Source organism: Coregonus clupeaformis, chromosome 1, assembly GCF_020615455.1.
Source record: "Coregonus clupeaformis isolate EN_2021a chromosome 1, ASM2061545v1, whole genome shotgun sequence".
Taxonomy (NCBI): Eukaryota; Metazoa; Chordata; class Actinopteri; order Salmoniformes; family Salmonidae; genus Coregonus; species Coregonus clupeaformis.
Genome location: NC_059192.1, coordinates 26,337,764 through 26,351,217, shown reverse-complemented (window position 1 = coordinate 26,351,217; position 13,454 = coordinate 26,337,764). Strand labels below are relative to the sequence as shown.

The 13,454-nt window shown below is 40.8% G+C and overlaps 1 protein-coding gene and 1 non-coding gene across 2 annotated transcripts in view; one reads left to right on the top strand and one right to left on the bottom strand.

The window, feature by feature from the left end:
• LOC121564272 (LIM and SH3 domain protein 1) overlaps positions 1–12,420 on the bottom strand; it is a 40,356-nt gene extending 27,936 nt beyond the window's left edge. The window contains exons 1-3 of the mRNA XM_041875723.2: positions 12,124–12,420; positions 10,791–10,885; positions 10,119–10,203 (exon numbers count right to left, since the gene is read on the bottom strand). Of these exons, the coding sequence (XP_041731657.1) occupies positions 10,119–10,203; positions 10,791–10,885; positions 12,124–12,192 (249 nt within the window). The 5' untranslated portion in view covers positions 12,193–12,420. The remainder of the gene's footprint in view (positions 1–10,118; positions 10,204–10,790; positions 10,886–12,123) is intronic.
• A 691-nt stretch (positions 12,421–13,111) lies between these two features.
• On the top strand, positions 13,112–13,183 carry trnac-gca. Its single transcript has one exon. It is a non-coding gene; the product is annotated as a tRNA-Cys (tRNA).
• The last annotated feature ends 271 nt before the right edge of the window (positions 13,184–13,454 follow it).

Genomic DNA, 13,454 nt, shown 5'->3' with positions numbered 1-13,454 from the left:
TTTCACTTTCATGTCCAAGGACAATTGTAGAGGGTTTTAAGGGGTTCAAACCAAATGTGGAAATGTAAAGAGCAGAATTCACGAAGGCCAAAACTTTGTGACCAGAACAAACCACCCCGTCTGGCCCCCGTCCCACCCCCCAGGACGCCTCTTCCCCATAGCTAAACAACCGTATAACGTTCTGCGCATGTGTTACTTTACACACAATATTTCTTACGCAGCTACTGCTCCCCCTCCCCCTCCCCCTCCCTTCATGATGTGTAACTACTGTTTCTGAGCTAATTTTAGAGCAGATGGTGCGAATAAGCCTACCTGTATTTTTTTTCCTCAATCAAAGCACATATAGTGACACGCGCTGTTGAGTTTTGGCCGCATGATAATTTTTTAAGACCATTCCGCACGTGAGTACAATCACCTTAAAATCTCATAAGAAATTACCTGGTGTAGCAGTAATGTTATACTATGCTATTACATCGATCTGTTATGCAGAATATCTATTAATCATTAAGTGATCTTGTGAGACATTGATGAAACTTTATTAAATGAGCACCATTCTGAGACGTGGCAGCACTACATCCCTGCCTACATGACAAAAACATACCTAGCCTACATGTAACATGTAGCCTAGCCCTGTCTACACATTGCATTAGGGCAAAACAATCTGCGTTTAACCATAAATAACACACAACTGTTATTTAGCTTCTCAATGATCATGCAACACCGCATGATTTGATGGACAGACAGCAAATCATTGAAATTCGCCAGAGTAGCCTACTGCTCCATCTCTGGGCAGCTGAACCGTGTGTAAACAGTATCCAGAGTTTAACAACATGCCTGTCAATTTATTAATGGGGCAGTGTAGTCAAAAACGTGATTTTCCAGTTTTTTTAATGATATTTCCATACTATGAGGTCGAAATAACACTCTGAAATTGTGAAAATTATAATAATAATAATAATAATGCCCTTTTTGTGTAAGAGCTATTTGAAAGAAATGGTTGTAATTTCAGCCTGTTCAGGTGGCATGGAGTTTTTGGCCCAGATCATGTCATCACAATCTGGTACTGTATGATTATATTTTTATTCAAACCACCCGCAGGCCGGATTGGACCCCCAATGTGTGTGGGCGGTAAGTTCGATTTGTGTGGGTAATCATGCCATTTATAGTTAGGCCTACAACAGACAAAGAAGTTTGTACAACATGTGTTGGGCTGTAACAGACAAAGACGTCTGATCATCGCCGGGGGGTGAGTGAGATTTGGAAGGGAGGGGGAAGCAGCAGCGGAGATACTGGAGCTATATAAAAACAGTTGTATAAAGTATAACATGCGCAGAAGGTTGTTTAGCTATCGGGAAGAGGCATCCAGAGAGTCTGGTCACACAGCCAATATGCCTCACTGGATTCTGGAACTCCACAACCTTTTGGTAAAATAAACCAATGGTGACTCCATACCGTTGCCTCCGCTCTAATAATTGTAAGGTTGCCCATGGAAGCGTCTTCCCCAGACCTGACGATCCGAATCACATTCTGCGCATGTGTTTCTTTACCCCTACTTTGCACACACATTTTTGTGGTCACCCTCCCTTCACATTTCTAACTGTCAATCATGAATGATAATTCTTCAAGTTTTACCGGTGAAACGTCTATGCAGCAGCTGCATGTCAACCATTTGATCTCAATCATTTTCATGGGAATATGCATTTAGATCTTCTTGAGTTATGTACAGTGTCGTTTTGAGGTACAGTGTTGTTTTGAATGATGTACAGTGAGTGGATTTTAGAGCAGAAGATGTTAACAAACTGTAGCATACCTGTGTTTTGCCTAGTGGTGCGTAGGGCTGTAGCAGTCATAATATTTTGTCAGCTGGTTATTTAATGCAAAAGTCTGCTGGTCTCACGGTAATTGACCATTAATGAACATAAACAAGTTTAGCTGCATACAAACCACTGATGCGCACCTTTGGAACATCTACATTTAAAAAAAAGTCTAATAAATCAATTTAATATACACCATCACAATAAATCCATTATTTATTTTAGTCAGGTCTAAAGAAACATGATATGAAGAAAATGTATTTCAGAAGAACAGAATATGAGTTGGCCTAATGTATGTTATCTGGCAATGCTCCATGCCATAGGCTGTAGGCTTGTTAATTTAGCTGACAAGATATATCCTGTGCCATTATATATATTATATGATTTTATAGTAAGAAGAATATAATTTAACTTAGCTGAATAAAATAGAAAGGATATTTTTCCCATTCCGGAGCGAGGGCGCATATGAAGTGGCTATGTTGAGCGTAAACGTGATCATTTGAAACAGGTCCTATACGCTAGATTTAGAGTTATTTGGCAACTTTATTGTGCATGGTACAAACTATAGAATGTCTTAGAAATCAAAACATACATGGGGTGCATGATGCGACCATAGGCTCTTGATGATTTGAGAAAGTCGCAAAAAAAGCTTGCCTCACTCTCATCAAGTGATAATATTCTTTACCCATCAGAAAATTCTTAATTTAATGTTGTCTTTATTAATATGTAAAATTAGTTTAGATTTAGAATGGCCCATTATCAAATGGGCAGGAACAGGGGCAGGGGAAAAAGACATGTCGTCCGTATGCACTCGAATAGCGAATGGAGGCAGTTACTATCGATTTGGGAACATCGATAGTAACATGTTTTCGCAACGAAACATATTTCACTAAACCAGTGCTTCTCAATTATTTTCTGTTACGCCCCCCCTAGGAAGAAGTAAACATTTCGCGCCCCCCAACTCTCCGCCGCGACTGTAAATAGTATAATTTGTCTATAAAATTGTTATAAGTACACCTCTGCATAACATTGTATCCTTATTAACATTAAAGAAAAGAAAAAAAGAAAAAAGAAAGAAATATAGATCAACTTACAACAAAGAATAACTTTATTAACATTGTTTTTTAGTCTGTAACAGAAAATACATAAAGTGCATCAATTTGCCTGAAATGTAAAAAAAAATTATATCCTTATTTAAACTGTAAATTTTTTTTGACCATTTGATACTGAAAAATAAAATAAAATATAATCAATAAATAATAATACATTCAAATTGATCAGCAACATTCACTCAGGAGCACAATATATGAAACACTTTGACCTATAAAACAAAAATGAATAAAACAATTTGGGCTGATTTTTTTAAAATAAAAATGAGGAAGTCAGGATTAATGGCTACAATGAGCACGTTTTGCAGTGCACAGCTTTTTGAAGCGGGGTTTGAAGCATGATACTGCAACTCTCAGCTCCTGCTCAATGTTTAGCTGGGACCTGTACTTGGTCTTCAGTGCAGCAACAGCAGAGAAGCCAGTCTCACAAAGATAAGATGTTGCAAAAGGAAGAAGAATGCCCATGGCCCTCTGCCCTAAGAGTGGATACTGCCTCTCTACACTCAGCCAGAATTCACTCAGTGTCTGTGATGTGAACCTCAGTCTCAATGTGGAGTCAGACGTCATATCAATGAACTGGTCCTCCTCTGCAGAGCTGAAACCAGTTGGAGCTGGTGCATTGAAAGGATCTCTCACCCAGTCATATTGGGAACTGTTTTCAGGGAAGTACTTTTTAAAGAATCCCATCAGTGATGAAATATGCTCCTTAATATATGGAATCACTGAGGTGGCATCATAGTCAGTAGTGTCAACAAATTCATGCAGGTTCTCGAATGAATCAGTATTTCCTTCATCAAGTCGCCTGCCCCACATTGCAAGCTTTCGAGTGAAAGAGCTGATCTTGTCTGTGACCTGAGGGAGGTGTTTATCTTTCCCTTCATTTAGCTTTCCAAATATGTCACTCAGGTAGGCCAGTTTTGCCAGGAAGTTCTCATTACTAAATTTTTCTGCGAGGTCATACTTGTGCTCCTGCTCCGAAAAACATTCTTATCTGCTCTCTGAGCTCAAAAACTCGGGACAAGACTTTTCCTCATGACAGCCACCTTGCTTCACTGTGAAACAGCACAGCTTGATGTTCAGCTGAGAAGACTCTTGTTTTTAGTGGTCTGGTCTTTATAAAATTGACTACACCTTCAATGTCAGTCATAACCTCACTTAATTCAGAGGAAAGGTGCCTTGATGCCAGTGCTTCTCTGTGTATAACACAGTGTGTCCACTCAGCATTAGGTGAGGCCTTCTTGATGAGTGCCCAAAGTCCTTTTCTCATCCCTGCCATGGTCTGTGCACCATCACTGCAAACACCAATGCAGTTCTCCCACTATAGCCCATTCTCAGTCAGGAAGCAGTCCAGCATTTTGAATAGCTCTTCAGCTGTGGCTCTGTCTCTGACATATTTACAAAAAAGTAGATCCTCACACAGGGAGTTTGTCATGTCAAAACGTACATAAGCGATAAACAAACAGTTGTTCATCGAACTGTAAGGCAAAACGTTTGTCTTTGAGTTTATCTACCAGCTGTAAGATCGTTAGCAATGTCATTTGTACGTCTGGCGACAGTGTCATTGGACAGAGGGATAGTTTTTATTTTTGCAGCACTTGCGTCATCCAGCATGACAGAGACCATGTCTAATGCTGCAGGCAGTATCAGCTCCTCTGCTATGGAGTGGGGTGAGCAATTTGGTATGCCACCTTATATGATGCTAACAGTGCTCGCTGGTTTACTGAAGTAGCATTCACAAAGTTTGTTGGCAATATTTGGCACGTTTTCGCTGAAAAAACTCAAGCGGCTTATCAGCGTGATTGGGGTGTAATGTCTTTAAGTGACGCCTTAATTTATTTGGCTTCATGCTGTCCGCTGCCAACATTTTTAGACACAGTAAACATACCGGTCTTTCCTCGTCTCCCACCGTAGTCACAGTGAAGCCAAGCGCTACATACGCTTCGTCATATTTCCTCCTCTTAGCTTTCGGGAGACTTACGTTTGTCTCATTATCTCCGTCTCTCTCCGCCTTCCTTTTCATCCCTGTTAAATATTTTTCCATGGTGTCTCTTAAGGGTTTATTATCTGCACTTTATATCTCCTGCTCTGTGCTGTGTGCTCTTGTTCGGTGCAAAAAAAAACTACTCCCTGCGGCAAAAAAAAAACATGTTCCCCGGGGTCCCCTGGCATCGCTCCGAGCCCCCCCAGGGGGGCGCGCCCCACTATTTGAGAAGGACTGCACTAAACTGTTGACAGCCCCTCTATGCGCTTGAGAAAGGAATAAAGCAGAGAGAGGAGGAGATGGAAACGCATGGTGGTGAGATATTCTGTAGTTAAAGGTAATGTGTCACCCAATTAATTATGAAAATATAAAAAATGCCCTATTACTAGGCTATTCAAAATCAAATACAAATTCACTATAATTGTAGGCTAACTGTAAGCCTTTGGGGCTTGGGCTCATAAGCCTAAGCATATGCATAAGCTCTAATATGTGTATGGATGTTTTGAATTAATCATCACCTTAGAAAGCGCTGTCTTTTTCATTGTGTTAGGCTTTGAACCAACATCTACAATGAACATGTTTTACACTCAGTTTCAACCTGCTGTTGAACTTCTTTCTTCAAATTGATCATCACAGTGAGGTGAGTTTTAAAAGCATGATACAGATTATTTTTTGATAAGTGTTTGATGATTTATGATTGCATTTGCATTGATGTCAGAGTGGTTAGAGGGACAATAGAGCCCTGAGTACCACCGGGCCATTAGGACCTGATGGTCGTTAGCAAGTTGGGTACTACCAAAGCATGTCCTGAGTGCATAAAAGGAGATTACATTTTAGCAGACGCTCTTATCCAGAGCGACTTACAGTTAGTGCATACATAATTTTTTATACCCCCCGTGGGAATCGAACCCACAACCCTGGCGTTGCAAACACCATGCTCTACCAACTGAGCTACATCCCTGCCGGCCATTCCCTCCCCTACCCTGGACAACTTGTGCGCCACCCCATGGGTCTCCCGGTCGCAGCCAGTTACGACAGAGTCTGGATTTGAACCAGGATCTCTAGTGGCACAGCTAGCACTGCGATGCAGTGCCTTAGACCACTGCGCCACTCGGGAGATAGTGATTACAGTGACTCAACGGTCACATGGAATTTTACTGCGGTCATGACTCATGACTGCCGGTGTGGCGTTAATATGGTCACCGCAACAGCCCTACCTAATGGTGCACGCTGTTTACTTTTGGCCGCATAAGAAAAACATTTGATCATTTGCACAATCATCCTAAAATCTCATAACAAATGAGGTGGTGTTTTTTGTCTTACATTAACTTTATACTATGCTATTATATTTGGCTATTTTATGTAGAATACTATAATTAAGTGATCTTGCAGACATTGATTCAGCTTTGATATAACTTTATTAAACGAGCACCATTCTCCATTCATCACTGAGATTCGCCAGAGTAGCCTGTTCTAGGCAGCTGAACGAGTAGAGCAGAAACTGTGCATAAAGTGGAGAATCTGGCACATGCGGAGAAGCTTCAGACTTTTAGCTGTCTGGAAGAATGTTCCAAAGAAATCGGATCCACAGCCACCCCGTAATTTTAAAGCCTCCAACTGCTGGGAGCCACAAGTACTAAAGTCATTAACAACAACCCATAGCAGAGAAGAGAGAACTCCTCCTTGCCACACACACACGCACACACACACAAACACACACACACACACTCAGATGTGAGTCATGTGCTTGCTATGCTATGAGGAATATGCTTTCTCAGTGAGGAATCGCAGGGGTGCATCGACTTTTATGGTTATGGGTTATGAACAATAAAAAGGCCTTGTTTGGGTGAGTGAGAGTGAGGGGGAAAGGACCATACTGTGTTTACAGAAAGTACCCTCATACAATAAGAAGATACTAAACATTTATATAGTTTATCATTACATTAACACATCACTTTTGTCAAACCTTTCCCTAAAGGTTTTACCAAATTGACAGACAAGGCATTTTTTTCACTTAAATGTGAATTGCTAATCTTTGAGATGTGGCTGTATCTACTATCATTAAAGGCCCAGTGCAGTCAAAAACGTGATTTTCCTGTGTTTTATATATATATTTCCACACTATGTGGTTGGAATAATACTGTGAAATTGTGTATGTGTAAAGGATGATAATGCCCTTTTAGTGTAAGAGCTGTTTGAAAAGGCCACGTTACATTTCTGCCTGTTTTGGTGGGATGGAGTTTTGGCCTGCCTGGTGACATCACCAGGCGGAAAATTAGTTAATATTCCAATAAGAAAGAGAGTTCCAAACATTGCATTAGGAATTAGTAAATTAATAGAATCTCTATGTTTCAAAACCTCTCTGCCAATAACAGCTAGTTTTCAGTTTTCACATCCCCACTCCCAGACAGTCCTAGCAAAATTGTTACTTGAGAAATTGCTCTTTGGTAAGAAGCTATTTTTGTTTCTTTTTGACCATTTTAATTGAAAACAACACAGTAAGGTACTTAATTGTTACCCAAAAATGATTTGATATTGAGATAAAAACAGCTGTATTGGACCTTTAACATATATGGTAGTGGTCAGAATTACATGTAACACTGCCCACTTAATATTTTCGCTAATACTAAACATACTGTACAGCTGTGTGTGCATAGTGGCTGCTAACATAAAAACACACAAAACATACTCCAGTTTCCTAGGAAGAAAGGAGAGATAGGAGGAGAAAGAAAGGAATAGAAAAAGGAACAGATAGTGATAGAGAAAGACAAGTAGAACAGATGGTCTTTAGTGATGGGGGGGGGGGTTGACCTTAAAGCTTCAGTCAAATGTTTGATTCACGTTTGACTACCATTTTGTGGCTGTGGGGAGGATTTACTGGTATCAGTGTGGCTAGTAATAGGTTTAGGAGTATTAAATCATCTTGGCACATATGCAGAAACATACATAAAATGTGATGTCATACAACAAGTGAAAAGATAATATCAGCCTGAAATTATGAGTTATTATGCACATGAGATTGTGTATTGGGTTGTGTATTGTCATCTTTGTTCATCGTAATGTACCCTGAGTGTACAAAACATTAAGAACATTTTACATTTTGCAGATGCTCTTATCCAGAGCGACTTACAGTTAGTGAGTGCATACATTTTCATACTGGCCCCCCGTGGGAAACGAACCCACAACCCTGGCGTTGCAAGCGCCAACTGAGCTACAGGGGACTACACCTTCCTAATATTGAGTTGCACCCCCCGGCCCCCGTTTTGCCCTCAGAACAGCCTCAATTAATTGGGGCATGGACTCTACAAGGTGTTGAAAGTGTTCCACAGGTTTGCTTGCCCATGTTGACTCCAATGCTTCCCACAGTTGTGTGAAGTTGGCTGGATGTCCTTTGGGTGGTGGACCATTCTTGAGCATGAAAACTGCCCAGCAGCATTGCAGTTCTTCAAACAAACCGGGGCGCCTGGCACCTACTACCATACCCTGTACAAAGGCACTTACATATTTTGTCTTGCCCATTCACCCTCTGAATGGCACACATACACAATCCATGTCTCAACTGTCTCAAAGTTTAAAAATTGTTATATTGCCTGTCTCCTCCCCTTCATCTACACTGATTGAAGTGGATTTCAATAAGGGATCACATATTTAAACTGAATTCACCTGGTCAGTCTATGTCATTGAAAGAGCAGGTGTTCATAATGTTATGTACACTCAGTACAGTAATTTGCTTAATCTAGTCACTTTGTATCAGAGCTGTGAATAGGAAAGGAAAGCCATTGTGTGCGTTTTAGTTAATTGCCACATGAGAGAATGCATATGTGTGTGCATGCATGTGACTCCATGATCACATTAGCCCCACAGGGGTTCCCAACCTTTTTACAGGGGTTCCCAACCATATTTTACATTTGATAAATTCCTAGAGGCCCTAGGAAATGTTTGCTAATTTAAAGCAGATTTCCTGCAATTTTACATAGTTTAACATGACATCTATTGTTGGGTATGCTATTTCATGGTAATAATGTTGGGGAAAATCAAGTCTAGCTCATTTGAGGTGATTTCCCTACCAAATATGTCGTAATATTGTAATATAAGACATTTTAACCTCTTATTCAGAACACTGTGGACTATCAAAGTAGCCAAATGCTTTATGCTTTTGTGCAGTTTTCAGAAAGTGAATAGCTCAATTGATGGCACCAAATATTTGTGACTCATTTGAAGGTTGTAGCTCAGCCTCTGAATGTCATAGAGACAAACCAAAGATATCCCTATGTGCAACAGGGTCGTGTCTTTCTTGTGCAGTTTACGGTTGTTTCTAGCCTAAAGCATTGCAGAGATATTCATAATTGGTTTATTTAATCAGGATAGTTGTTTTTTTACCCCTCAAATCAAGTAAGGCCCGCAAACCCCCCAGGAAACCTTATCTCAACCCCTAGGTTGGTAACCACTGCAGTAGGGTGTCTGTAGTACCGATGTTGGTAATTGCTGGATCGATAAAGTATGTATTTGTGTGTGCGTGTGTGTGTCCATGGCCTCATTACTAATATGTGAGTTCAAATTGGGCCATGCAAACGTCAATGAAGGGTGTGTGTGTGTCTGTGTGTGTGTGTGTTAGTTTCTAAGGAGGGTAAAGAAGGATCCGTCAGCTGTAGAAGGAATCCAATTGTCATGACAGCGGGGTAGAGAGTTGGGCTCAATCTGTCTCACTGAGTGATGGAGTAAGAGATGGAGATAGAGAGAGGAAAAGAGAGATAGAAGAGGTCATGCCACAGGATTAAAGAAAGATTACCATGGTACCTGGGTAGCAATGACGGGAGGAAAGAGGTTAGAGAGAGGTTACAGTGTGACACCAAGTGGGTATGCGCCCTGCAAGGTAAGGTCTAATGCCAGGATTTAGAAGTCTATCTCAGCACAGAGGACGTGAATCTGGGTTGGCTTCGATTCCCACCCTAAAATAAATTGGTTTCAATTTCAATTTGGTTAAAGAGGCCCTAGATGTTGATTTGAGGGCCTTTGCACTCTTATTAAAACGTATACGGGTATATACACACAGATGGGCCAGTTTCACACAGATAGTGTCCTGGACTACGGTAAAAAAGCATTTTTCAATGGACAATCTCCATTGAAAGTGCTTTGTGCTTTTTAGTCCAGGACTAGGCTTACTCTTTGTCCAGGAAACTGGCCCATAGAGTTCAGTAGTATGTGTGTTCTAACCTGGCTGTTCAACATGCTCTGCTGTTTGAGGCGCAGGTTCTCTGGGGTGTCAATCACGGAGGTGAAGGAGCTCTTCGGGTAGTGCCTGCAACAAAGAGCCAAAGAGAAGAGATATTACAGCAGGATGTGAAGAGACATACACAGGGTAAGTATGTAACTTTTTTCTTCTTCTAGGGTTTTTTTGCCACTGTAAATTGATTTTCAGTGTCATTTTGGGGCCTTTCCAGAGCACTGACCAAATCAAACTTGGGTGGTTGAAGCTAAGGTAATCCATGTTAAGAAGCCCCTCCTAATGCCCCCCTCTGGAGAAGGGTGTCTGCACACAGGTAAAATACATCCTGGATTAGCAGGTAATCCCACCACACACACACTACCGCGAGTACACACATACACACACATGTGCGCACACACAGTGTCTGTGTGTCTGTCTGTCTGTCTGTCTATCAGTTTGCCAACTGCACCCTGTCATACTTCCTGTGCAAAATCCTTTCTTGGTTCATTTTGTCTAGTCACCATAGGGGAGCGTGGGTGTAAATTTAAGACTTTCTCTCTCTCTCTCTCTCTCTCTCGCTCTGAAAAGCACCTAGCACACAGACAACGTGCTTGCAGTGCCTGCCAGACAGATACAAACATGGACGATAATATCAATGGTATGCTGTGTGAGATACTCACATACTGCAGTAGGGTTTCTTGTCGAAGCCTTGGTAATTCTTCATGTTGAGGGTCATTTTGCACACCTCGCAGCTGAAACATCCTTTATGCCAGTACTGTGAAGAATGGATGGAGAGAAAGAGATGGAGGGAGAGAGAGATGCACGGATGGAGAAAGAGAGAGGTAGAGAGGTGGAAGAAGAGAGGGAGCGGGGAGAGAGGGGGAATATTAGGGTAAAATAGCAAAATTACATGATTTAGGACTAGTGTCACGACTCGAGTATGACTAAATCTATGACTGTTGGAATGTTTGGCCAATGGGAAAATCAAATCCAAGTGTAATGGTGAATTAAATGTAATCTGCAATGACAGCATGGGAAAATTCCATTCTTCTAATATTAAAGCACAGCTGCACCGCTGTTCCATGACTCACAAAACCACCATATCCTCCTGACCCGTGTGGCCTCTGAGTTTTCAGACTTGATTTAGAAAAATCAGTAAAGCAAGTGTAAAATATATTTGGAGGGATTTTTGTGTATTGTGACACTATCAGCACAGTATATGCTCTCTATGGGTTTTCTGCTTTCAACATTCCAGATTTGACACCCACCCACCCACACACACACATACACACACATACAGAGAATAACAATAACCAAAAACCGTATCTGTTAGAAAAGCACATGCCACAAACCTCAAGTGTTTGAAAATAGACATGACATGCTCTTGGGCAGGGCTATGACAAATGCAATGAGCTTCACACACACACAACACAATTATGTTCATACTATTCACAATACCAGGGTTATTGACACCATGTTGTAGATCTACAGAGGGACATATTGATTTGTTTAGCTTCCAATTCACTGGTCATGTAAAGAGGAGAATTTATGTCTAGCTTGTCATGCACACCCTGCAGTTGTAATTGCATGTTACAGCCTATTACAACATGAATCAGCTCCAAAACAGGGGATTAAAATGTAACATGGTGGAAATGGTATTATTATATATGGACTGGATACATTTAGCCAGAGCTGGATAGATAAGCAATACTACCCACATCAGACAATGTTATTATAGGCTAGCCTATCCATTGTACATTTTTCCAAAAGACTAAGTCTAATGTAAACAGACATTGGCAGAATGTAGGCTATTATTGACACAGCAAAACTTATGAACTTGTAGTGCAACTAGATCATTTATCATTCATTGCTTTATTTGGCAATTCCCTGTTATCAGCAGCCACCCATGCACCCAAAATGCGCTTGCACAAAGAAGATAGCTAACTCCCTCAATCTAGTTTATTCTATTCTGTGAATATGCGTAAACCATAATGCGCTCGAATCATTCCTTACCTTGTCTAGACAATTCACTTTTTCCGTGGGGTAAACCATTTTACTGCATCTTCCACATAACGGATTCATGGCGAAAGGGAATCTCCTGTTTCAGAAATAACGGGACGCAATGAAATTAATATTCTGGTGTAGGACTATTGAAGTGAGCCTATCCAAAAGATCGCCAGGTAAATCGGCAGATATTCCAAATTCCAACAGTCAGTTTTTTGACAGCGCACAATTCTTCATAGGCGCGCGCGTTCACGAAATTGATTCAATGAAAAGTCGGTCATGAGGCGAGAGGGAGAGGCTTATTTTCGGAGAGCGGAGAGGGAAGGCGGTACCACTATAATGATGTAGAACCTTCAAGCAGACAATTTGCTCCGTAATAACCTTATAAGGAGTACAGCAGATGTGTCTTGTATTTGCTGTTATAAACAACATTGGCGCATGTATGGTTATGGTATTCAAGTAATTCGCAACTTTAGGGGTAGGCCTACTGAAGTTGCAATCCTGGATGAGTGTGCCAAGTGCTAGGGCGTTGCAGTAACTTCAACATGTACGTAGGAGCTAGGCAAATAACCATCAGAGAAATAAAACAAACTTAGTCAGAGAACAATGGTGCCATGTGTTAACCATTATTGAAGAAGAAAATGACAAAAATGACATTAAAAAAGTACATACATAAATACACAATTATAGAAACAAGAAATGTGTTACCCGCTATTATTTTGTGGTGAATTAGATAAAGCCTGGAATGGTTTGATCGGCCTACTGTTAAATTGAGAACATGCTCCTTTGGTGTCATGGCAGCGATTTACATTGCCACGTATTTACATTGTCACATATCCGAGATTTTCCTTGCTGGAAGATGTGTTTAGAAATATTTTAGCCTTGGCTGCTTATCTTAATGAAACACATTACTATTAAAACACCTTAGTGCTACAACAGCAAAGGCGATGGTGGGGTAGACTACATATTCTGTTAAATCTGTATGGTGTTTGTTAATGGGGGTATAGCTCAGTGGTAGAGCATTTGACTGCAGATCAAGAGGTCCCCGGTTCAAATCCAGGTGCCCCCTCATTTTGGCTTTGCATATTTTATTACTAGCATATTGATTGCTTGTAATAGTTTTTCACACATCATAATATTTATTCAATATTGGTATCCTGAATCAGATGTATATGGTAGACATGTATGGCAGGGCAGTAATGCAGCACAAATGGGAGTATGTATGGCTTATAGTTATATAGGTGAATAGCTAGACTCTTACCTGGGTCTGCCTTCAGTGTTTTTTGGGTCATTCCAAGTTATCTGACCCTGCTTTGGAACCCTGGTCAGGATATCGGTCT